The 27616-nt window shown below is 38.5% G+C and overlaps 1 protein-coding gene across 5 annotated transcripts in view; it reads left to right on the plus strand.

The window, feature by feature from the left end:
* Positions 1 to 27616, plus strand: part of PHKB (phosphorylase kinase regulatory subunit beta) — a 247000-nt gene that overhangs the window by 181625 nt on the left and 37759 nt on the right. For all 5 annotated transcript variants that reach the window (XM_033218310.1, XM_033218312.1, XM_033218308.1 and 2 more), the window contains 6 exons: positions 6771 to 6826; positions 7331 to 7424; positions 12740 to 12823; positions 13303 to 13407; positions 14745 to 14827; positions 15032 to 15122. In XM_033218310.1, the coding sequence (XP_033074201.1) occupies positions 6771 to 6826; positions 7331 to 7424; positions 12740 to 12823; positions 13303 to 13407; positions 14745 to 14827; positions 15032 to 15122 (513 nt within the window). The remainder of the gene's footprint in view (positions 1 to 6770; positions 6827 to 7330; positions 7425 to 12739; positions 12824 to 13302; positions 13408 to 14744; positions 14828 to 15031; positions 15123 to 27616) is intronic.

A 27616-nucleotide genomic window follows, 5' to 3' on the forward strand; every position in this document is an offset into this window, starting at 1 on the left:
TGAGGAGAACAACTTTGGCCATGGTAGAGAGAGGAGTCCTGTGTGGCAGGGATGTTGGTTGAGACCTGTATGACCAGAGAGCATTCGTTCTGCAACCTGGAGGAGAAAACATACCAGACAGCTGTAACCGGTGCACTTGATGGGAACATAGTTAGCATGTTCAAGGGACAGAGAGGACCCAAGGTGGCTAAAACATGGTGAAGAAGAGAAGAGCGAATAAGAAAGAAGAGGCAAGCATGCCAGAGCTAGATCATGGAGGGCCTCTTGGGCCTGATAAGCAGTTTTGTTCTCATTCTACAGGAAGTTACTGGAGAGTTTTAGGCAGAGTGTTCATATGCATGTGCATGTGTGGGTGGGGTGTAGTAGTAGTGAGATGATCTGATTTACACTTTTTAATTACTGTTTTCAGGATGGACTGCTGTGAATGGGTGGAATGGGGTTTAAGACTGAGGTAAGTAGACCAGTTAGTTGACCAAGCAAAAGATCATGGTTACTTTAAGTAGGGTGGTATTAGCAGTGGAGAAGGAGAGAAGTGGTATGTTTGAGACATATTTTGGAGGTAGAGCCAATGTGACGACTTGGTGAATTAGCAGCACGTCACAGAGGCAGACAGTATACTATAATGGATAAGAAGTAGATTGGATTGCGCATGTTTGAATCTCCGTGTTGCCACTTAATAGCTGTATGTATTAGCTTATCATGTTGGATAAGTTTTTTAACCACTCTTTGCCTCAGTTTTCTCATCAGTAGATGAGAATAATTATAGTAACCTACCTAATAGGGGTGTTTAAGAGTATATAATTTAATATAGCCACCTGATTCTCAATAAGTGTTCTCAGTTTTGGTCGTTGTTTTGTTTTGGTTTTTTTGCTGTTATTGGTTATGGGGTTTGAAGGAAAAAGGAATTTAGGATGACTTACACATTTTTTTGGCCAGAGCAAATGAGCTCATAATATGGGGCCTTATAGAGATAAGGAATGCTTTGGGAGTTAGTAGATTTAAGGATGGAGATCAGGTCAATTTTGTCCACAGTAATCTAAGGCATTCATCAGATGAGCAGGATCATTGCTAGAGGAAGTGACAAGATAGGACTTGTATGTAGATCTTTCAATCTAAAGTCTGTCTTCTTTCTGCTCTTTGAAAGGCAGGATAAGTGAGTGATTATGAACATAGAATCTGCAGTCAGACTGCCTGAGTCTGAATTCTAGCTCCACTAGGTCTGTGTCCTTGGATAAATTGCTTAAATGTTCTGTTTAAGTTTAAATTGCTTAAAGTTTCTTGGATAAACTTCCTTAAACTAAATTGCCTCAGTTTTAAACCTGTAAAATGGGATAATAGTTTGATAAAGCACTGAAACAGTTCCTGGCATGTGGAGTATAGTTACGTAAAGTGTTCGCTGTTGTTGCTACTTTTAAATCCTGAACATTGCTATGGAAATGCAAAGAAAACAACATTCAAGATACTGTGCAAAGGAAGGATTCACAGGATTCTGGTGACTAATTGCATATGGAGGTTACGTAAAAGAGAGGCATCAAAGATGATTCTGAGGTTCTGAGCTAGAGTGACCCATTGAATGAGGATTAAAGAATAAGAACCTGTTTGGGATGGAGGTGGGGTTGATGATGAGGACTGAGTTTTAGATCTATTAACTTTGGAAATAGCCAAGAGAAAATGTCCAGAAAACAGTTTAAAATGTGGGAACTAGAACTTAAGAGAAAGGTCAAGACTAGAAATATAAACATGGAAACATCTGCTTATAATAGCGGCAGCAACCTGACTAGAGCAGCCACTGCAGGGACACCAGCTGCAGCAGGGGAAGTGTGGCCAGGGCTGCACACTCCATGGAGCCAGAGGGGGCCAGGAGCAGGCAGGAGGCCCACTCCCTACTGAGTTGGTGGGGCAGGAGCCCCATGCTCTCAGGTGCAGCTGCAGCTGTCCAGCCGCAGATCCAGACCCAGGCATCCTTGTACTCATGGGGGCCTGGGAAGCCCCCACAGGTTCAGAAGTGCCTGCTCTCATTCCCTGGCCTCTCCCCACTCCCGGCACCTGCTGCAGTACGGAACAAAGTTGTGACTGAGCCTGGGTGCTGATGCAACACAGCTGGGTGTGCATCAGCTCAGGGCAGCATTGACATGCCAACCCCCTGCTGCCTCAGCCCCCTCTGGGCTTTGAGCACAGAAGGGAGGCCGGTGGGGCTAAGGGCAGCTTGTCGTGGGCCTACAGGTACCCCTTGGCACAAACAGCCTGGGCACCCTGGACAGCATGTTAATGATGGCAGGAAGCAAACAGGCTCCTGGGCAGCAGGTGTGGCGGGTCCCTGGTGAAACTCCACCTTCAAACCAGGGATTACCTGAAGCCTGAGGGCCACGCTGCCACCCCTGGGTGGAGTCTGCAGCCCAGAGTGAGAACCTGTGCTTTTTCCAGGCCCACCCATGGACCAATCAGCATGCACTTCCTCCCTTCTGAGCCCATAAAAACCCCCAGACTCAGCCAGACGTAGGGACTACCAGCTGCAGGAAAGAGCTACCCACTTCAGGTCTTCAGGTCTCCTTGACTCATTGGGATGACCTGCATGCAGAAAGGAGCTACCCACTTTGGGTCTACTGAGAGCTATTCTTTCACTCAATAAAGCTCCTTTCTGCCTTGCTCACCCTCTAGTTGTCTGTGTACCTCATTCTTCCTGGACATGGGACAAAAACTTGGGACTCACCAAGTTGGCAGGACTGAAAGAGCTGTAACACAAACAAGGCTGAAACATGCACCACCCCCCTCTGCCCGGCTCATCACATTGCTCACCCACATACCCCTCACTACCCCACGCCTGGCTCATCCTTGGCAAGTGTGAGATCCAGGCTGGTAGTGCAAGCTGAGCACAGCCTACCAGGCCACGTGGGTGGAAGGAGCCCAGTTGGTGTGGACAATATTCAAGTAGAAGGCTCCACTGGCCACAGAGGTTTCTGACTGGCAAAATGACTCCCCAAGGATCCTATGACACTTAGAGATAATAGCTTAAAGCTACTAGAGTTTATGAGATTTGAGAAAGAGAATGAATAGAATGAATATGTGACCATAGACTTGTGTTAGGATTATGTATCTCTAAAGACAGGGCAGGATAGATTGTAGAGGGCAGAAGTTCAGAGGCAAGAAAGGTAAGGACATAATTATAGTCTTATGTTTGAGAAATGAAAGGAAAAAAATGGGTAGTAGCTAAGTGTCTTAATTTGTTCAGGTTGCTATAACAAAATACCATAAACTGGGTAGCATATCAACATCAGAAATTTATTTCTCGCAGTTCTAAAAGCTGGGTGATCCAAGACCACGGTGCTGGTAGATTGAGTGTTTGATGTGGGCTTGCTCTCTGGTTCATAAATGATGCCTTCTCCCTGTGTCCTCACATGATGGAAAGGGTGCAGGACCTGTTTTATAAGGATACCAATCGTGCTCATGAGGGTTCTGCCCTCATGACCTAATTACCTCCCAAAGCACCCCTCTCCATTCCGCAGCCCCTTATCCCTTGCCAATACCATCACCTTGGGGGTTAAAATTTCAACCTGAATTTCAGGAGGAACATACACATTCAGACCATAGCATTAAAGAAGGTGTTAAGTCACCTGAGGATGTCTTTAAAAAGACGTTCAGAATCATTTGGGGAAGAACTAGCCATATAAAAAAAAAGGATGTCTTAGAATGGTGGAAGCCAATGGGATCTAGGGCAACATAGGCATTATACCAAATCTAGACAAGGAGGAGGGCAGCAGCTGTCCAAGGATAGGTGTGAAGATAACAATAAAGCAAATGTGCAACTACAGCAAGAATTAGTGCCCTTTATTGAGTGTTTTTGTGTGAAATACTGTGCTTAGCACTTTGTTTGCAGTTTTCTGAGATAGGGACATTTTTTTTTTTTTTTTTTTTTTTTTTTTTGGAGACGGAGTCTCGCTCTGTCGCCCAGGCTGGAGTGCAGTGGCCGGATCTCAGCTCACTGCAAGCTCCGCCTCCTGGGTTTACGCCATTCTCCTGCCTCAGCCTCCCAAGTAAGCTGGGACTACAGGCGCCTGCCACCTCGCCCGGCTAGTTTTTTGTATTTTTTAGTAGAGACGGGGATTCACCATGTTAGCCAGGATGGTCTCGATCTCCTGACCTCGTGATCCGCCCGTCTCAGCCTCCCAAAGTGCTGGGATTACAGGCTTGAGCCACCGCGCCCAGCCACAATTATTATATTCTCTGTAGAAATGAAAAATTGGAAACCATTTAAATGTCCATCAACATAAACATTTTAAAAATAAAGTATGGTATATCCACAGAATGTCATGTCCTGCAGTCACTTTTTTTTTAATGAGGTAGATCTGCCAAAGAAAGATACCAGTAAAATACTTTTATGTGATAGTAAACACGTGTGTGAAATCTTATCTGTTATCCATCTCTCCTAGTAGACTGAACTCCTCAAGGAGAGACATTGGATCATATTCATATTCTAACATGGAGTCTTGTGGATTAGTGTCCTCTTGGTCAGATGAATGAGTCAACAAATGTCTGTAAAATGAAGATTACTAGTACCACACAGGGCTTGAGTGTGTGTATATATGTGTGTGTGTGTTTGTGACCTATGAGCAGAAAGTATTATTATATTATTAGGAAAAATGCCATTCAGAAAAGAAGGTATTAATTACTATTAGGAAATTATCAGAGAGACTTAATGGGTTTTGAACAACAGTGGTGGTGGTTTGCTGGATGCAGTGGCTCACACCTCTAATCCCAACACTTTGGGAGGTCAATGTGGGCAGATCGCTTGAGCCCAGGAGTTCAGGACCAGCCTTGGCAATATGGTGAAATCTGTCTCTAAAAAAAATATATATAAATTAGTCAGGTGTGGTGGTGCACACCTGTAGTCCCAGCTACTTGGGAGGCTGAGGCAGGAGGATCACCTGAGCCCAGGAGGTCTAGGCTGCAGTGAGCCAGGATCACACCACTACAATCCAGCCTGGGCAACAGAGTGAAAACCTGTCTCAAACAAACAAACAAACAAACAAAGAAACCAATAGTGGTGGTTTGAGGAAAATGGTAAAAACAGAACAGATGGTTTCAACTTTGGCAGTGAAAGGAAGAGAGTTTTAGGAGTGGGGCTGTCCGAGCTGAATTCTTTCTCTCAGTGGTGAATGGGGCAAAGGGTCCCACTTGGGCTGGAGTTCTAAGTCCAAGCTCATTGTGGTAGATGGTTTGTGAACCAGACTATCTGAAATGCTTAGTTTTTACAATCAAAGAGCTCTTCAGCCCTCTAATAGTCCCCTAACTAGATGCTCAGTATGATTCAACATGTATAGTGACCATTTTAGATCTGAGTACTCTGTTACACAAGTGGAAACAATATCCTAAACAGACCTATGATTCAAAAAGAAGATTCCAGTTTGCCAATTACAATCTGTAAGTTGCCTTATTTATTATTGAAATACCATCTGTATTCTAGTATGTTTTCATTTGCTTTTTATTTAAGAATCCCATAACTGTCCTGAAGATTGTACATAATGGCCTATTCTAAGGTTACTCTTCCTTTTAAAGCAGTAAATACTAGATCTCATCCAAGAGAAACAGAGCTTAATTTTTTCATTTGTTGTTAGAAATCTTGATGAGGCTTTGAAAACTTAAGTTTTTTCTCATCCTTTTGAGAAACATTTAATTATAAGGTCTTTATCAAGTAAAAACAGAATTTATAAAATTTTAAATGGGTAATTTTTTTTGTTGTATTGTTGAATCACATTTTCTCTTGCACATTCATTTAAATCAAATGAAAGTCTGCCTGAAATGGCACACTCACGATGATTCTGGGAGCCATCCCTTTGATTGTATGGTATTTACTGCTGATATATGTATGCCGGTGTTTCTTGCCTTCCATCATACATAAATTTCAGTGGCATATTGAATACCATAGAGAGGAACTGATTGATGATAAATCAAATGTTTTACAGCATATTATTGGGACTGTTGGATTCATTACTATAAGAGTTATGTTTGATCAGTATTTTCAGAGCTCCCTAATACTACAATTTATTGGTGCTTCTTAATGTTCTCTGTTAATTATATACAGGTTCCAAAATTGGGTTCAATTTAACATGTATAATACATGTTATAGTGAATCTTTATCACACAAAAGATGAGTAGCAAATATCCAACACTATCTTTGATTAGAACTATTAAGTCCAACAGCTTGTATTTAATGAACATAATGTTAATTACATAGTCAACTGGGTAGTTCATGCTCTATTATAAGAATTATCTATTAGAATAAAGCTATTTAGATGTAGAAGGTGCCAAAGGAAAATTGGCTAACAAGAAAGGGAATAACCTTATATGTGGTTAAGATGTTAGATGAACAATTTTAACTCATGGTCGTTTTTTTTTTTTTACAGAGAATACATAAATTGGGTTTTTACTTTTAGTTCCTCCTCTTCCCTTTAGAGTTAAATGATGGAAAATGACTCTCGGTCCCCAAACTACTCTTATGCATCATTCAAAATAACCCTGACAGGCTAGCCCCTGTGGTAGTGATGAGGTTTACGGCTTTCCATTCCTTGGTGTTCCATTACTCTGTCTACACCATCAAATTGATTAGTAGGCAGTGGCAAGCAAGGAAAGAAAGGTGGCCGCTGAGAGCCAGCTAGTGCCCATCATTTTAATGAACTGCTTAGAGATGGTTAATATTGTCCTTGATTCTCATTGTAGCTGATGATGACCAGATCTTTTAAAATGTTTTCCCCCTCCCTTATTCTGCATTACAGGGCCCACTGGAAAATGATTTGGTAGTTTATGTGGCACTTATAGCAGAAAGCCAAAGGTATGAAATCCAAGTGGGTGGTGTGTTTTTTTGTGGGGAGGGAAGGGGAAATGATTGCTTTATGTTTACAATGTCGAGTATGGTAGAAGATATTAACTTCAGAAACTCCTTTACAGGCTTTCAGGGCTATCATTAATGTCACTTTAAATGGCCAGCATATTATTCTTTTCATGTTTAAAAATAATTTTGTTTTAGTTGTGAATATTAAAGACTGTGACCAGTGCCAGTGTTGCCTGGGTTGTAGTTTTGAGAAATTCATGCAAACACATGGGATTACCAAAATCAGTGCTTACCCTCCCTGCCAGCCCCTCATGTTTCCATCTGATGCTTCGTGGAGGATCCATAAGGACCTCTGAAGTCTAGTGCAGATGGCAAATTGCTAATACTAACAAATTAATAATGCCCGCCAAGTTAGCATGCTCCCTTTTATCCTCCTCCTCCATTGCTTCCTAAACTGTAAATGTGTTTTCTAAAAACATCTCTTTTTTTCCCTATGATCTTTAGACTTCAAGTTTTTCTGAACACATATGGTATTCAAACTCAAACTCCTCAACAAGTAGAACCCATTCAGATATGGCCTCAGCAGGAGCTTGTAAAAGTAAGTGATTCTGCCTTTTACTTTCCTTACTTTGTAGAGGTACTAGAGCTTGATGGCTGGACTTAGTTTACAGACAAGTCACACAGTTAAAATCTGATTCTGGTATAGGACCAGTAATCCAAAAGCTTCTAATTAAATGGCAAAGTTCACTTTAGTGGAAATTGTTACTAAAAAAAACTTTGCACTCTGTGTGTGTGTGTGTGTGTACATTATGTTTATAGGTCTTGTTGATTTCTACTTCTTTCTTAACTCTATTACTAACCTAGGATGAGCAGTTAAACAACAAGTTAGTCTAAATTTTAATAGAAATAAAATTATTCTTATATTTTGATTTGATTTTTTTCTCTTTTATCAAAATGTATTCTTACATTTTGATTTGATTTTTTCCTCTTTTTATCTTTGATTTTTTTGTCTTTGATTATCAAAAAATATTTAGATGTGAGAAGGTTTGTTTAAAAGAAAACCTTCTCATACCTAAATATTTTTGATATTTACTACTTTCCTTTTTTCTCTTGCCTTCCTGTTTGGTGTCTGAAGTAATTTTAGCCCCTTTGGTTTGCTGGGTCTCAAAGCAATTACAAAGTAAAAGTAACATCTGTATGTTTATCATTGATGTAGTTCCATACGTATTTGGGATGGAATTAAAAGGTAATGTTTGAGGCCTTTTGCATGCACTGCTCTGTAGATGGATCTGTTATTGCCTATGCTTGTGAATATTCTTGCTCATTAGAGACAGGACATTGTTGACTCCCACCGACTACTTATTTATAAACTGCCATTTTTGTTTAGTAATTGTTAAAAATAACATAAGAACAAACTGCTCAGTGTGTAGTAGAAGTCTTTATAACAGTATATCTCAAGAAGACATGATTAAGTTTGTTAGCTTAATATAAATGGTTGTAGTCAAAGTCTTGTTGCTATAACACAAAAATGAAGGCTTAGAAAAGAAAGGTACATATTACATGGGAAAATGCAGGACTCTGGTATCAGGGCTGGATCTTGACATTAGGCAACAGAAACCAGAACCTGGGTGTCAGGTCACCAAGAGCACCAGGTCTTGGAGAGTCCTTCCACCTTCTCTAATAAATTTAACCACCGCCACCCTGCCAAGAGATAAAGCTGAAAATACAAGGATCCCTAGAGTAGGTAACAATTTAAACTCATACCCAGATGTACATAATGTTATAAGGCAAGGAGTGGAAGCAACATGGAAGGAGAGGGAAGGATGCCAAAATCTAAGGCTCCCACGCTGAGCTCTTAGTATTAGCTGCAGGCTGTCGGCTGCTAATACACTTTTATGCTCTCCTGCTGAAAGCTCTAGAGAATGCCAACAAAGCTTATTCTTTGATAAACATACTCTTAAAACAAATTAACCCAAATCTGTTTTTTCTAGTCTAATTAATATTAGCAACTTATTTTAATAGTAGGTGAGTTTATATCCTACCAGACAACATGCAATCAAGATTTAAAAGGCTAACATGGAGAGCAGATGACTTGAATGTGATATTCATTCATTCAGCAACAAACACATGCTATATGCAGAGCACTGTGTAGGACACTCAGATGAAATGACTTTGTCCCTGTTCTCAGTGACCTCTGAGTTTACTGGTTTGACAGAAAAAAAACAGTGAATTACAGTTCACTTTGATAACTGTTATAATAGATGTTCATACAAAGTGCTTGTGGAATCAGAGGCAGTAGAAGGCCTTCTGTTACAGAGCAAGTGAAGACTTAAAACAGTTCCTGGCTTATTTTATATCTTGTTTTAAAGATGGTGTTAACAAACGACTTGCAATTTTGGTGTCGTGTGGCTAAAAAGACAGACTTGTGAGCAAGAGCCAACCTTCCTATGCATGTGTTGAGATGGAAGATTGTTTTTTGGTTGTAGCTGTAGCGTCTGTGTTCCTAAGTAGCTACTCTTTGGAATTCATCCTCTAAGATATATTACCTAGTATTCTGCTCCTTATAAGTCTGCCTGTTCAAAGTAAAGGTGTTCCCTCAAATCTTAGCTGATGCACATATTCTTATGCTAGCAGTTGCTCCCTTTCTTCTGAGAAGCCACTCCCTCCCTCAGCCCACTGAAGAGGATGTGAAGGCAGACAGCTGAGAGCAGGGCTTTTACACAGCATATGGTTAATATTCATGATCTGATGACTGTAGTGTGATTTGCTTCATGGGGATCGGAATACAGAATTCTGCTCTATGGTACAGACCTAGTATGAAGTACTTCTGTATTTCTGGGTAGTTTGGTCACTACTATGTCTTTCGGTGCACTAAATGTTATGAATGTGTACAACATGGGGGCAGTGTTATATGCACCCTGGAATGTGGGGAGCACTAAATAGTCACAGACCTGCCATACCATGGTTCAGAAAGTTAAGGAGAATCCTTTTACTGTAACAAAGAGTAGTATTTAAAGGAAACCCACCTAGATCAACACATTTTACTATACATTTATTTCTGAAAATTTGAAACTATTAATATATGAGGTAAAGGGGGCTGCATCTAGTGTTATGTGCTGTGGCTTCAGTGCAGCTATGCAACATAATGCTTATAAAGCACCGTTTCTGGCCAGTTGACTTTGTCTAAAATCACTGCTATTCCAGAATCAATATTCACAGCACGTGTGGCTCAGGAGAATATTCAGTTGCTCCCTCATTCATCTATCAAGTATTTCCTGAGCACCAGCTACATACTAGGCACAGTGCCAGCTTGAGCTGCTGTTCTACAGGAATGTACAACTCGAAAGGAGAAAGAGATACAAACCCAACTCTCACATAGATGTGTGCACTATGTCAGTGAACAGAGAGCTCTGGCAACACCACTAATTTTGTATACAATGAAGTTATTATGTGAAATTGGTCCAAATCACAATCACTAGATTGTGTAGAGATAGTTGGTTTGATTTTCCATTTAGGAAAATATAGGTTAATTTCTCTCATTAAATGTAAAAATAAATTGCAGACAGATCAAAAATTGAAAACTTTTAAAATTATTTAAATATAAAAGCACTAGAATAAAAAATAGGAGAATATGTTTTAGCTGTTGGGAAGGGAAGTCCATTTTTAGAATGATACCAATGCCAGAAAGCCATTGAGGAAATGATTGACAAATACTGTATAAATAAATATAGCGAACAGCCTGGCATATCAAAGGTGCTTGTGAAATTTCCTAATAGAAAAATGTTTATATTGAAATACCACATGTTGAAATGAGATTCCACGTACTGTGCAGTCATTCTCACATTTCATAACAACACTGAAGAGGAGCAAACTGGGCAAAGTATTTAAGGGGCAATACTCTTAATATACCAAGATTTCTTAAAACAAAAAAGGATGCCAAATTCCCCCATAGAAAAGGGAACAAATGAAAAAAGTTACAAAACATACAAATAGTCATTAAATATATTAGAAAATGCTGAACCACAGAATATTTTAATATAGTAGTTTAAACAATAAAACAAAATATTATTTTGACCCAAGAAGGTGGCAAGGCCTGTACACAGTTAATACCAGTATAAATTGGTACATTATTTCTAGAGGGTGACCAACTTTACATTATATTTCAAAGAGAATGTATTCTCTTTGATCCAGCAAGTCTAGGAAATTATCCTGCAGATATAATGACACACTGTCCAAAGATGTTTATTGAATTATTTTTAAAATAACAAAAAAATGGGAGCTACCTTTATCAGGAGATAGGAGTTAAAAAAGGTAAAGGGGCTTCTTGATTAGATTAAGTGCTCAGCTCTGACACTGATTAACTCCTAATTCATTCCAAGACTCTCCGTTTTTAACCTTCTAGAAATTCTAGAAGTTTCTGTTCCACTGTGACACCCTTCCCTGTTTTGTAATACTTCTGCAGACTTTTCCCCCTCAGTTTTTATTTATTTATGTATTTATTTTTGAGATGGAGTTTCACTCTTGTCGCCCAGACTGGAGTGCAATGGTGCCATCTCGGTTCACTGCAACCTCTGCCTCCTGGGTTCAGGCAATTCTCCTGCCTCAGCCTCCCGAGTAGCTAGGATTATAGGTGTGTGCTACCATGCCCAGCTAATTTTTGTATTATTAGTAGAGACTAGGTTTCACCATGTCGGCCAGGCAGGTCTTGAACTCCTGACCTCAGGTGATCCACCCGCCTCGGCCTCCCAAAGTGCTAGGATTACAGGCATGAGCCACTGTGGCCAGCTTTCCCCCTCAATTTTAATATTTCTTCAATCATTTCAACATAGGAATGTACAGAAAAAGTATAGACTCATTTTAACATCTTTGTTTGTTTGTTTGTTTGAGACGGAGTCTTGCTCTGTCACCCAGGCTGGAGTGCAGTGGCATGATCTCGGCTCACTGCAAGCTCCACCACCTGGATTCATGCCATTCTCCTGCCTCAGCCTCCCTCGTAGCTGGGACTACTAGGCACCCGCCGCCATGCCCACATAATTTTTTGTATTTTTAGTAGAGACAGGGTTTCACCATGTTAGCCAGGATGGTCTCGATCTCCTGACCTCGTGATCTGCCCACCTCAGCCTCCCAAAATGCTGGGATTACAGGCGCTAGCCACCGCACCCAGCCCATTTTAACATCTTGAAACTGGAATACCACAATATTAAGTTTAAAAAATGGGACACAGAATATATGTTATATGAACCCATTTATGGAAATATACACACGTATTGACATGTGTATAATATGAGTATATATTTATTGATGTACTTTTAAGAGTCTTTAACCCTATCTATACTCTTGGTGCCCCTTAGGGATCATACAATAAACTATACTCCTTTCAGCATGTACCAGAGAAATAGTTGTTGCAAAAGGGATTGTGAAAATAAACAGGAACATTCACTTTGAGTATATGGTTTGAATATTTCATAAAATGTATATAATCAGAAAAAATCAATGAAGACATTTTCATTTTGGTGGGAAATACTTGAAGGTGGAAATTTAGTAGGAGATTATGGGCCTAGTTTTAACAATGTTAAACAACTAGATTTTTTTAATGATACAGGAAGCCTTAGCCTCTTTGTGTTCTTTTATGAATCAGAGTCATGCACGTTGTACATTTATAGCAGTGTAAGAACAATATCAGATTTAAGAATATTGCTAAGTAGATCTGCAAAAGTTTTGCTCTCAAATCTCTCAGTAATCCAAAATCTAAGCTGACATCTTTGGCTAGCTTGTCTTCCTACAAGTTTTTGGATTAGGGTTCCCTAGCTTCTTTCTCTCTGGAAAGATCAAAAATTAACAGGGCAATACTCAGGGGCAAGAAAGTGACATGGATTCTTACCTGACTCTAACTTACAAACTTGTGTCTTACAGGCTTATTTCCACCTGGGTATCAACGAAAAGTTAGGACTCTCCGGAAGGCCAGATAGGCCCATTGGCTGCCTCGGTACATCAAAGGTACTCATGAAATGTCCTCAAAAAGTAGTTTTTGGATTCTAATACCACATACTGAAATGGTGTTTGACCTGCTATGCATCCTTTTTCATTTTCATTATGTACTCAGACTACTTATCTAAAGTATTATTTTCTGCTAGTAAATCTTACTGATTTTGCATAATATCATATAAGTCTTATAAATATGAAGGAGCACCTCACTGCTAAATATATTTTTTCTAAGCTTTGTAAAATATCTAATTATAACAATATTTACTCACAGACTTTTTCCATCATATTAGAGGTAGACTGCTTTAAGTTTATTAGTATACTGATTCAATCAAGAAACTAAAATTTTTAAATATTATGTGGATGTCACAAGCTATTAATTTATATGCTTATTCAGAATTAAACATCAGTTTTTATTTTTGAGACTTATAGTACTGCACCTTTGCCTTTGGTATGTTCTTTAGTTATTTGTTTTAAAACTTTTTCCCTTACAGATTTATCGCATTTTAGGAAAGACTGTGGTTTGTTACCCGATTATTTTCGACCTAAGTGATTTCTACATGTCTCAGGATGTTTTCCTGCTGATAGATGACATAAAGGTAGCTTCGGAACACCTTTCTTAAAAATGGAATGACTTTGTTTCCACTGATTTTATCATATGTTACTATATTGAGTACTCCCAGATATCTGTGATACTAGGTTAACACAGTGTAAAGCATGACACTAAAACCACCTGCATAGCTTTGGAGTGTGTGAATTACTTGCAGCATTGGCATAATAGATGACCTCTGTCTTATAGACAGTTGTATGACTGCTGATTGTGCCTTTCTACAAATGAAATGAAAAGATACAATTCAGAAAAACAGGGGGACCTATTTTGAAAAATATGTTCATATGACAGTTTATCTCTTTTTGAACAAAAGGTAAATTAGCAAAATAATTTTATTCATGAAGAATATCCAGTAAAACCTCAGCTAACTCATAACTCCATGAGTTAAAATCTTCACTCCCTTTTCTACTTACAGAGCAGAGAAGGTTAGAATCATGATTTAAAGCATGAAATCTGGAGCCAGATTGCATTCGTTAAAATCTTGGCTATGCCACTTGCCAGCTGTGTGTTCTTGGGCAAGTTACTTAACTCCTCTGTGCCTTGTTTTCCCATCTGTAAAACTGAATAATAATTAAGGGGTGTTCTGAGGATTAAATGAGTTAATATATGTAAAGTACTAAAAATAGTGCCTGACATATGGTGAAGTATTGTATAAGTTTTTGATGTGATGATGATGATTATATTTAAGTCTTTGAGATGATTGATTGACAGATAGATAGATAGATAATTAGTCAAATAAAGAACTCCCTCTACATTGCTAATGGTCTGTATAAATTCAGTCCAGTCTTCTCCACCTGCTGTAATATAAATCCCTAGTAATATGAAGTGAGTTAATCTTCTGAATGGCTGGCATGATTGTTCCCCCTGAGGCCATTCTTGAACTGTATATTTTAGGCTTTTTAAAAAAAGGAGGCCAAGCACATTGGCTCATACCTGTAATCCCAGCACTTTGGGAGGCTGAGGCAGGTGGATAACTTGAGCCCAGGAGTTCTAGACCAACCTTGGCAGTCTCTAAATAAATAAACAGACAAATAGATTAAAATTTTTTAAAAGAGGGGTAAAAAAACCATTAAAACAAATGTAGTGTGATTACTTTTAAGAATGAAGTTTGAAATCATTGAACTCCAAGTGGGTTCAACATAACTTGCATGTACCCACAGAACCTGCTAGAGCACTTCTACCCCTAAGTAGTCTAAGTTATTCAGGGTTGGATTGTGAACTGTCTTGCTACATAAGAATTTTGTTGGCTCTTTGGCACTCATGGTTGAGCATCCTGTTCATCTTAGATACTGTGTCATTACATCCTACCTCATTCTGTTTTGACAGAATGCACTGCAGTTCATTAAACAATATTGGAAAATGCACGGACGTCCACTTTTCCTTGTTCTCATCCGGGAAGACAATATAAGGTAGGTTGATACAAGAAGTAAGATGCAAGTGTCTCACTGCCATGAATGCAGTGAGCCCTTGGGAAGAAAGGCCTCCTTGGATATTTTTGTATACTTCTTAGTAGGTGGTAGAATACTTTGTATATATAAGGGGCACTTAGTATTAGATTATTAATTCACCATTCTGTTGTTAATCTGTACATTTTGTTTATTTATATTTTTTAGAGGTAGCCGGTTCAACCCCATATTAGATATGCTGGCAGCCCTTAAAAAAGGAATAATTGGAGGAGTCAAAGTTCATGTGGATCGTCTACAGGTAGCCTTCTGATTTTCAGTATGCTTCTATTTTCAGGACAGTTAATCTACAATACAGCTATGTTTCTTAATATATGTTCTATTTAAGGTTTTTGTCTTAAGGTTTTATTCTCTACCTATCTTCCTATTCCTATTGTCACCTTTCCAGTTTATCTGATCCCACGAAGTCAGATGCTTGAACACTTGCAGCGATTTCCTGTGCAGAATTTTAGACTTCAGTAGCTTATCTCTAAAAGCTAGGTCCCTAGTAGTGAAGTGACCTGCCTTATAACCTTGGGCTTTTAGGGGCAGATTGGCTGACTGTTCGTCCAGTGCTCTTTTTCCTGCTCTATACTAACATCCAACCTGGGAATAAACCTTGTTCCGTTCAGAACTTCACAGCATTATCTTCACAGCTCCTAAATTACAGAAACATTCTTTGTTCACTGCTGGTCATAACAGCCTCTCTGTCCACAGTTCTCTCCTACTAAACACTCTGTGCTTCAGCCAATACAATAATTACTGTGTCTTGAATTTTGTGGGGTTCTGTCCCTCCGCTCACACTATTTTCTCTGCCTGGAATATCCTTCCTTCTTTCAGGGTTACTGGACTTTGAGGTCTTACCAGACTTTAAGGGCAGCTCTACAAAATCACCCAGACCACAAACATACTTCTGTTCTTCAACATGCTTTCGTGACCTTTAACTACTAAGATTGCGGTCTATTATATAGGCTTATATACTTTCTGTAAAATAATAATGATTATTCCATGGGGTCTTTCACATAGTAGGTGCTCAATATTAAATAAGAAAGAGGAAAGTTTATAAAGAAAGACCTACATAGTGTTATAAATGGCATGTTTGCATACTCATTCATTGGTGATTGTATTTTGCATACTTGATTTTCACCTAGGCATTTATCTTTTTTCCTTTATTTTCTGTTGCTTTGTCTTTTTGTAACACCTCCTGAGGCAATTTCTTTGATTTTTATCTTGCAGTTCTTCTATTGAGTTTTGCATGTTGGCTATCATGTTTTAAATTTTCATTTTTCGTAGTATCCTGTCCTATGGATATTTCATGGATATCATATTTTATCTTTTCTGAGGATATCACCTAGAGGTTTTTTTCTTCTTCTTCAATTTTCCTTTCCTCTGCATTATGACTTTCAGGGGCTTTTCCCTCAGTCTTTCATGTTGGAGGCATTTGTCAGATGTCCAGTATTCTTTAGCTATTTATTAATTTTTAAAAGTGAAGGAGTAAAAAGTTCATAGGAAGCTGTGTGTCTGGGTACAAAGATTCTCTTTTTCTTTTGTTACTATTTCAGCTTTTGTTTTTGATTCGGGGGATACATATACCTGGGTATATGCATGATGCTGAGATTTGGGGTGTAAGTGGTCCCATCATCCAGGTTCTAAGCACAGTTCCCAATAGTTTTTCATTCCTTGCCCTCCTTCCTCCCTCCCTGCTCTAGTGGTCTTTTTTTTTTTTTTTTTTAATACTGCCCCAGCATTAGGATTCACTGGGTGAATGGTAGTTCTGTTTTAAGTTCTCTGAGAAATCTCCAAACTGTTTTCCACAGTGGCTAAACTAATTGACATTCCCACCAAACAGTGTATAAGCATTCTCTTTTCTCTACAGCCTCACCAGCATCTGTTGTCTTTTGACTTTTTAATACTAGCCATTCTGACTAATGTGAGATGCTGTCTCACCGTGGGTTGTTTTGTGTGTGTGTGTGTATTTCTTTCTTTCTTTGTGAGACAGGGTCTCACTCTGTCACCCAGGCTGGAGTGCAGTAGAGTGCACAGCTCACTGTTCCCTCAACCACCCAAGCTCAAGGGACCCTCTCACCTCAGCCTCCCAAGTAGCTGGGACTACAGGTACATGCCACCATGCCTGACTAATTTTTTAGTTTTTTGTAGAGACAGAGTCTTGCTGTGTTGCCCAGGCTGGTCTCAAACTCCTGGGCTCAAGTAATCCTCCTGCCTCTGCCTCCTGAAGTGCTAGGATTACAGGCATAAGCCACTGCACCCAACCTCGTTGTGGCTTTGATTTGCATTTCTCTGATGCTTAGTGATATTGAGCTTTTTTTTTTTTTTTTCTTTATGTTTCTTCCTGTGTTTAGGAGAAAGATTCTTGATGAATTCACTTATAAGATTACCTGATAGCAAAAGCTCCTTTTTGTTGTAGAAAGCCTCAGATGCCAATATCTGAAATTCTTTTCTCTAAGGCTTTTCAGTCTACCCAGAAAGTACATCTTTAACATCATGACCAAAGGACTTACACTTTGTTTCCATATCCTGAGAGCAGGGTGAAGGAAGGGAACCAGGGATCTCACTGTGAAGTATGCAGTCTCCAACCAAATCCACTGTTTAATCCTTGTATCTCCTGCTCTCCACCGTGCCTTATACTCTTGAGTACAGTGTTTTTAACCAGAGAAAAAGCCTTTTGTCTCTCAAAAATCAGGGAGCTGGAAGCAGATAGTAACTCCCTAAGTGTTCAGGGAATGGAAAGGAACTTTTAGACCCAGTCTTCCTACGTGGAATGTCCGTGAATCCCAGCAGTGTCTGGGTCTCAGGGTCCTGAGGCTCTTTCCTGTTCTCTTTGTCCTAATGGATTTATACCTTAGTGGGTTTATACCTTAAACATTTTTTTCCACTATTATTTTAGGGATTTTAGGAAAAACAGGAATTAAATATATATCTTGGTCATATTAGCCAGAAATCTACTTTTGATGTTATACTTAAATGTCCCTTCCATTCCAGGATGTAGCTAGGCATTTTTCTATTCCTTTTAAGAAATAAGTGGGCCTATATGGAAAAGAAAAAAGACCTAGATAATTTTGAAGAGAAATGCAAGATTTGAATAAATGATGGGCTATACCATATTCTTGGATAAAAAGACTATTACAAAAATGTGAGTACCTCCTAAATTAGTCTACTAGTTTATTATAATCACGGTCATTTCAGTGGAGTAGAGCTTTTGGCAATTTCATATGGTTAAGGGCCCACCAGGGAAGAGGGATTTCAGTAAATACTTCAGACTTTCAGATGACCCTCTTGAAAAGCTATACCTTTGAGTAAAAGGGAATCAGAAATAGTTCACTCCTCACAAAGGGTAGTGGATAACATCCAGAACCCCAAAGTATTTCTACAAATATGTACAATGTCTGTCTTTCATTCAAAATTATCAGGCATGCTAGGAGTGATCAACAACAGAGAGCCACCTACATTGGTTTAGATATTAGAGTTATCAGACATAGACGTCAAAATAACTACGATCACTATGTTGAAGAAATTAGATAACAAGTTGGAGAATTTTATTAGAAACTTCAATAGTATATTAAAAAAGAATCAAATAGAAATTCTAAATGAAAAATTTAGTCACCAAAATTGAGGTCAGTGAAACAGTGTAGTACTTATTCACTATAATTGATGGCAGAGGATAGGTAACTCAGAAAAACACCCCAGTATACACACAAGAACTTAAAATAATATGTGATCAAGGAAACAATGAATTAATGGTGGATGTATAGATTATTTAATATATAGTTTGGGGAAAATTAAGGAAGTTAGAGTATCACCTCACATCATACACCAAAATACATTTCAGGTGGATTAAATGACTTAATTTTAAAAGATGTTTATTTTAAGAAGAAATCAAAATACTTTCAAGCTTTTATTTTGGGCATATCATAAGCTATCAGTTTTAGCCCCTAATGTTGACAAATTCTTAGTTTTGTGATGACTTTGAGTTGAAAATAATTTTACTTTACTTTGAAGTTTAATATTCTACCATGTTGTGGAAAGTTTTCATTTTATTTGAAGAGTCATAGACAAATTATAAAGACAGTGCAAAATGCGGTGATTTTCTCTCAAGTCAATAAATTGAAGGTTTCTCCTTTTCTTTTTATTTTCTTTTAATGTCAAGCACAGCATAGCGTTTTAAAGTTAGAATGATATCCTTTTTAATCCTGCCTCATCTGAAATTGGGAAACTTTTTGCTTATATATCCTTATACACAAAACTCAAATTGGTCAAGACCTTAAGATATTTCATCTAATCCCCTCCTTTTACAAACAGAACTAGAGCTCTTTGTAGGACAGTAACTGTCTGTAGTCCTAAGACTAGTTACTGAAGATAGGAATAGAATTCATGGTTTCCCATTCCTAGTTCACTACTTTTTATACTCAAGCACCTGAACTTTCATCACTTTCTTTTCTGCAGCAGAGTTTAATGTCTACTTCACTACCTATCTCATTTTCCCATTTTTAGTTGTGTTTCAGAAATTATAGGAGAAAGAGGTCAATAGTTTTGTCATGATTCAAATAATTTTACTTTTTTTTTTGAAACAGAGTCTCACTCTGTCACCCAGGCTGGAGCACAGTGGCGCGATCTTGGCTCACTGCAACCTCCACCTCCTAGGTTCAAGCGATTCTCCTTCTTCAGCCTACCAAGTAGCTGGGACTACAGGCATGTGCCACCACGCCCGGCTAATTTTTTGTATTTTAGTAGAGATGAGGTTTCACCGTGTTAGCCAGGATGGTCTTGATCTCCTGACCTCATGATCCACCCGTCTCAGCCTCCCAAAGTGCTGGGATTACAGGCATGAGCCACTGGGCCTGGCCGAGTTTTACCTTTTTTAAAAAATGTAAATGGAAGTTCACCATTTGTGTTTTCACTTTTTCCTTCTTTTATTTAAATTAAAAATATTTATCAAAAGCAAAATGTAAGTACATAACTGTTCTAGACTTATAGTCATCAGTAGCCCAAAATGTCAATGATATTTTTGAAGATCTTCTGAATTTAAACATCTCTAAAAATTGTGGTAAAACATACATAACATAAAATTTGCAATCTTAATCATTTTTAAGTGTCCAGTTTAGTGGTGTTAACTACATTCACCTTGTTGTGCAAACAATCTCTAGAACTATTTTCATCTTGCAAAACTCAAACTCTATACTCATAAACAACAGTTCCTCATTCTCCCCACACTCCAACCTTCATTATTTTTACTAATATAATCAATGAAAATGGCATCTATATGCTCCTCTTGGGTTTTATTTCAAATCCTTTCAAATTTCCGTATCCCCTGATCCAGTTTTACTCATTACTAGGATCCCAGCCTCTTCTCCCAGCCCCATTACCCAGGACATCTCTCCAGGCAGTTTGTTGCTAGCCGTGCTTTCCATGCCCCAAATATACTTGGTTTCCAAATCTCTAAATGTAATTGGAGTTGTATGCCCTCATGCTATGATGGTTATTTTAGAGTTGCCTTTTCTGTTTTTCTTTCTATGTCATACTTTAATTTTACAGCTTAGGTGAATGTTTCGTCTTTAGTGAAGCCTCCAGGACTGGAATTAATTTCTCCTTTCATTGTCCTTCTATGACATTTTGCTTGAATGTTTGCTATAGCTCTTCTTTCATTTTATGTTTAGCTAGTTTCTTCTGCCTGCCTCGCTCTGTGGTTTGTAATCCTTTTCAGCTCAAGGTTCACTCATCTCTGCATCCCCAGAGTACTCTCCTCACTACTGTTATCCGTGGGAAATATTTAAATATTGCCTCATTGATTCAACAAATATTTACTGTGCTCCGACTGTAGGCACTAGGGATGTAGTGATGAATATGATACACAAGGTTTTTGACCACATGGGACTTAAATTCTAAAGGGAAAGCCCAACAGAAAACAAAGGTAGGTTGGGAGAGTGATGGGAAGGAATGCAGTCTTGGGTACGATGGTCTATTGGAAAGGACCTGGTGGGATATAATTGAGTGTTTTAAATATTATATTGCATTTCACACATACAGTATTATTTAATTACCATCAGAAATAGAACACTAATGCCTAGCAAATTTGTTGTTAAGTTTGCTTTTTCCAATACTAATGTAGGAGCTTCTACAACCAACTGAATTTTTTTTAATCAAAAGCCCTATAGATTATTAATGGAATTTAACATTTGTCTATTAACTCAGAGTAAACATTTATTTTATGGGCTGAATTAGAATATAAGGGTGAGTGGGCTAATAAAATGGAAATTATTAAATACAATTTTTTTCTGTTTCAGCATTAGCTATAAGCTTTAAGAATTAAGTAATTCTTGACTCTCTCTTGTCTCTCATACCCTGTGTTACAATTTATTATTAAGTCCTGTTGTCTCTATCCTCAAATTGTATCCAGAATCTAACCACTTCCCATCACCTTCAGTGCTATTATCATGGTCCAAGATACCATTATCCCTCACCTAGGTTTTTACAATGATCTCCTAAATTCCAACTAGACATAAGACAGCCTGTTCATGCTCTACCTGGTCATAGGCAGATTATGTCATATATCATAAGCCTCCAATGATTTCCTCTCCCACACAAACTGGAAACCACTGTTCTTCAAATGGTCTATGTGCTCTCCATGGTCTGGACCTACATCTCTTATTTCATTTCCTATCAGCTGCCCCATCTACTCTATTTCAACCACACTTTCCTCCTTACTGCTCGCAAAGACACTAAGCATGCTCCTGCCTCAGGACCTTTGCACTTACCACTCCCAGCCCCGTACACTCTTCCCTCAGATCCATATCATTGACTATAGTCCTTTCTTCAGTTTCTGATTACATGTTACTTTATTAGAGAAATCGTTTCTGATCACCTATATGAAATAGCTAACAACCCTCATCCTACTCCCCTGCCCTGGTACTCCCCATCCCCTACCTTTCTTATTTCTACTTTGCACTTATCACCATCTGACATAATAAATACATATATGTAGTAATAATATATATTATAATTATTATATACATAGAGTCATATGCCACATAACAGCATTTTAGTCAGTGATGGACCATGTATACAGTGGAGGTCTCATAAGATTTTAATACTGTATTTTTACTGTACCTTTTCTATCTTTAGGTACACAAATACTTACCATCATATTACAGTTGCCTACAGTATTCAGTACATGTTTGTAGCCTAAGAGCAATAGGCTGTGCCATATAGCTTAGTGCTTAGTAGGCTATACCACAGTTTGTGTAAGTACACTCTATGGGTGTTCACACAACAACAAGATTGCCTAATGATGCATTTCTCAGAATGTATCTTGGTCATTAAGCGATGCATGACTGTGTATGTGTGTGTGTGTGTGTGTATGGCTTTTTTATTGTCTGTCCGCTACACATACCTTTAAGAACAGTTTTAAGAAGGCAAGAATGTTATGTATTTTGTTCATACTGTATCCTCAATACCTAACATAGTACCTAGTAGGCCTTCAATAAATATTTGTCTAACAAATTATTTAACTGAAGAGCAAGATGTATACATGCTAGCCTACATATTAGGAAATATCATTCAATGAACCTGCCTAGGCACAGACCCTGCTCTTAGGGAACTTACTGTTCCAGAGTGACCTGACTATAGCCAGGCTAGTAAAAATGTGCAGATCAACTGCATAGTCGACCTTTCTCACTCAAACTCAAGAAAACTTTATTATGATTGCTATTAATATGTCCATCCTGTCATCTGTAAATGGGCATTTGTTGATCTACTTTGTTTATGAGTTTCCACTAGAGGAGAAGGCACTACTACTCTGGGTAGTCAGCCAACAAAAGCAACATTCCCAGTGTCCTGTTTCTTCACATTTGAGATGAACAGTGAGAAAATAGAGAAAATAATATATGTTATAAATATTGTATAAATATGTAATAAATATTGCCTTATTTTTAAGTAATAATTTATGGCTTGTTTTTTATGAGTACATTTCTCAATTTTCTCTGACAATTCATCAGATAATTAGAAGTGACACATAATGTTAAAAATCACTGTAGGTTTATCATTCATTTATACTGTTCATACTGTTCACCGTGAACCACTGACAAACACAAACAGTGTTTCAGTTCAGACTCATTTAGTTTGTTCAGCCTATAATCAGAAACTAATGGAAAATAAAATGACCAAATATGGGTAGCCCTACGCCAGAATGCAGAGAAGCATTGGCCTGGATAACCAATACCTTCGTGTTCCTGAAAAAAATGGAGTCTTGTCAGTATCCTATCATTGGATGACCCAGAAATACATTACAGTAGCAGAATCCAAAGTGCAGTTTCACATCTTTTCCCAAAACAATTTTAGTGTTATATGTGTTTTCTAATTTGGATATTTTATTTTACTTTATTTATTTTTTGAGACGGAGTCTCGCTCCGCCAGGCCAGAGTACAGTGGTGCGATCTCGGCTCACTACAACCTCCACCTTCCGTGTTCAAGTGATTCTCCTGCCTCAACCTCCCGAGTAGCTCCCGAGTAGGTGGCACATGCCACCACGCCGAGCTAATTTTTGTATTTTTAGTAGAGTTGGGGTTTCACCAGGATGGCCAGGATGGTCTTGATCTCTTGACCTCGTGATCCACCCGCCTTGGCCCCCCAAAGTGCTGGGATTACAGGCATGAGACACTGCCCCCCAGTCAGAAATGTAATTTTTTTTAGCATTTTAATGGTTACTGAATTATTTTAATTCCAGCTTAAAAGTAAATGCCTGCAATTCTAAGAACAGAGAGTTCATCTCATGTTGACCTATTTATAATGACTCATAAACTTGTAACTTGATGTGTATATTCTATTTTAGGGGTTTGTGTGTGTGTGTGTGTAGAAACCTGTGTGATTTTCAAATGTTCATTTAAGAATTACTTCAGAACTGTATATATATATATATATTTTTTTTTTTTATTATACTTTAAGTTCTAGGGTACATGTGCATAACGTGCAGGTTTGTTACATATGTATACTTGTACCATGTTGGTGTGCTGCACCCATCAACTCGTCAGCACCCATCAATTCGTCATTTATATCAGGTATAACTCCCAATGCAATCCCTCCCCCCTGCCCCCTCCCCATGATAGGCCCCGATGTGTGATGTTCCCCTTCCCGAGTCCAAGTGATCTCATTGTTCAGTTCCCACCTATGAGTGAGAACATGCGGTGTTTGGTTTTCTGTTCTTGTGATAGTTTGCTAAGAATGATGGTTTCCAGCTGCATCCATGTCCCTACAAAGGACGCAAACTCATCCTTTTTTATGGCTGCATAGTATTCCATGGTGTATATGTGCCACATTTTCTTAATCCAGTCTGTCACAGATGGACATTTGGGTTGATTCCAAGTCTTTGCTATTGTGAATAGTGCTGAAATAAACATACGTGTGCATGTGTCTTTATAGCAGCATGATTTATAATCCTTTGGGTATATACCCAGTAGTGGGATGGCTGGGTCATATGGTACATCTAGTTCTAGATCCTTGAGGAATTGCCCTACTGTTTTCCATAATGGTTGAACTAGTTTACAATCCCACCAACAGTGTAAAAGTGTTCCTATTTCTCCACATCCTCTCCAACACCTGTTGTTTCCTGACTTTTTAATGATTGCCATTCTAACTGGTGTGAGATGGTATCTCATTGTGGTTTTGATTTGCATTTCTCTGATGGCGAGTAATGATGAGCATTTTTTCATGTGTCTGTTGGCTGTATGAATGTCTTCTTTTGAGAAATGTCTGTTCATATCCTTTCCCCACTTTTTGATGGGGTTGTTTGTTTTTTTCTTGTATATTTGTTTGAGTTCTTTGTAGATTCTGGATATTAACCCTTTGTCAGATGAGTAGATTGCAAAAATTTTCTCCCATTCTGTAGGTTGCCTGTTCACTCTGATGGTAGTTTCTTTTGCTGTGCAGAAGCTCTTTAGTTTAATGAGATCCCATTTGTCAATTTTGGCTTTTGCTGCCATTGCTTTTGGTGTTTTAGACATGAAGTCCTTGCCCATGCCTATGTCCTGAATGGTACCACCTAGGTTTCCTTCTAGGGTTTTTATGGTATTAGGTCTAACATTTAAGTCTCTAATCCATCTTGAATTAATCTGCGTATAAGGAGTAAGGAAAGGATCCAGTTTCAGCTTTCTACTTATGGCTAGCCAATTTTCCCAGCACCATTTATTAAATAGGGAACCCTATCCCCATTTCTTGTTTCTGTCAGGTTTGTCAAAGATCAGATGGCTGTAGATGTGTGGTATTATTTCTGAGGACTCTGTTCTGTTCCATTGGACTATATCTCTGTTTTGGTACCAGTACCATGCTGTTTTGGTTACTGTAGCCTTGTAGTATAGTTTGAAGTCAGGTAGCGTGATGCCTCCAGCTTTGTCCTTTTGACTTAGGATTGTCTTGGCAATGCGGGCTTTTTTTGGTTCCATATGAACTTTAAAGCAGTTTTTTCCAATTCTGTGAAGAAACTCATTGGTAGCTTGATGGGGATGGCACTGAATCTATAAATAACCTTGGGCAGTATGGCCATTTTCACGATATTGATTCTTCCTATCCATGAGCACGGTATGTTCTTCCATTTGTTTGTGTCCTCTTTGATTTCACTGAGCAGTGGTTTGTAGTTCTCCTTGAAGAGGTCCTTGACATCCCTTGTAAGTTGGATTCCTAGGTATTTTATTCTCTTTGAAGCAATTGTGAATGGAAGTTCATTCCTGATTTGGCTCTCTGTTTGTCTGTTACTGGTGTATAAGAATGCTTGTGACTTTTGCACATTAATTTTGTATCCTGAGACTTTGCTGTAGTTGCTTATCAGCTTAAGAGATTTTGGGCTGAGACATGGGGTTTTCTAAATCTACAATCATGTCATCTGCAAACAGGGACAATTTGACTTCTTCTTTTCCTAACTGAATACCCTTGATTTCTTTCTCTTGCCTGATTGCCCTAGCCAGAAGTTCCAACACTATGTTGAATAGGAGTGGTGAGAGAGGGCATCCCTGTCTTGTGCCAGTTTTCAAAGGGAATTTTTCCAGTTTTTGCCCATTCAGTATGATATTGGCTGTGGGTTTGTCATAAATAGCTCTTATTATTTTGAGGTACGTTCCATCAATACCGAATTTATTGAGCGTTTTTAGCATGAAGGGCTGCTGAATTTTATCAAAAGCCTTTTCTGCATCTATTGAGATAATCATGTGGTTCTTGTCTTTGGTTCTGTTTATATGCTGGATTACGTTTATTGATTTGCGAATGTTGAACCAGCCTTGCATCCCAGGGATGAAGCCCACTTGATCATGATGGATAAGCTTTTTGATGTGCTGCTGAATCTGGTTTGCCAGTATTTTATTGAGGACTTTTGCATCAGTGTTCATCAGGGATATTGGTCTAAAATTCTCTTTTTTTGTTGTGTCTCTGCCAGGCTTTGGTATCAGGATGATGTTGGCCTCATAAAATGAGTTAGGGAGGATTCCCTCTTTTTCTATTGATTGGAATAGTTTCAGAAGGAATGGTACCAGCTCCTCCTTGTACCTCTGTAGAATTCAGCTGTGAATCCATCTGGTCCTGGACTTTTTTTGGTTGGTAGGCTATTAATTATTGCCTCAATTTCAGAGCCTGCTATTGGTCTATTCAGGGATTCAACTTCTTCCTGGTGTAGTCTTGGAAGAGTGTAAGTGTCCAGGAATTATCCATTTCTTCTAGATTTTCTAGTTGATTTGCATAGAGGTGTTTATAGTATTCTCTGATGGTAGTTTGTATTTCTGTGGGGTCGGTGGTGATATCCCCTTTATCATTTTTTATTGCGTCTATTTGATTCCTCTCTCTTTTCTTCTTTATTAGTCTTGCTAGCGGTCTGTCAATTTTGTTGATCTTTTCAAAAAACCAACTCCTGGATTCATTGATTTTTTGGAGGGTTTTTTGTGTCTCTATCTCCTTCAGTTCTGCTCTGATCTTAGTTATTTCTTGCCTTCTGCTAGCTTTTGAATGTGTTTGCTCTTGCCTCTCTAGTTCTTTTAATTGTGATGTTAACTCTAACATTTTAGAGTCAATTTTAGATCTTTCCTGCTTTCTCTTGTGGGCATTTAGTGCTATAAATTTCCCTCTACACACTGCTTTAAATGTGTCCCAGAGATTCTGGTATGTTGTATCTTTGTTCTCATTGGTTTCAAAGAACATCTTTATTTCTGCCTTCATTTCGTTATGTACCCAGTAGTCATTCAGGAGCAGGTTGTTCAGTTTCCCTGTAGTTGAACGGTTTTGATTGAGTTTCTTAGTCCTGAGTTCTAGTTTGATTGCACTGTGGTCTGAGAGACAGTTTGTTATAATTTCTGTTCTTTTACATTTGCTGAGGAGTGCTTTACTTCCAATTATGTGGTCAGTTTTGGAATAAGTGCGATGTGGTGCTGAGAAGAATGTATATTCTGTTGATTTGGGGTGGAGAGTTCTATAGATGTCTATTACGTCCGCTTGGTGCAGAGATGAGTTCAATTCCTGGATATCCTGTTAACTTTCTGTCTCGTTGATCTGTCTAATGTTGACAGTGGAGTGTTGAAGTCTCCCATTATTATTGTATGGGAGTCTAAGTCTCTTTGTAAGTCTCTAAGGACTTGCTTTATAGATCTGGGTGCTCCTGTATTGGGTGCATATATATTTAGGATAGTTAGCTCTTCCTGTTGAATTGATCCTTTTACCATTATGTAGTGGCCTTCTTTGTCTCTTTTGATCTTTGATGTTTTAAAGTCTGTT

Source organism: Trachypithecus francoisi, unplaced genomic scaffold (assembly GCF_009764315.1).
Source record: "Trachypithecus francoisi isolate TF-2019V2 unplaced genomic scaffold, Tfra_2.0 Lachesis_group10, whole genome shotgun sequence".
NCBI lineage: Eukaryota > Metazoa > Chordata > Mammalia > Primates > Cercopithecidae > Trachypithecus > Trachypithecus francoisi.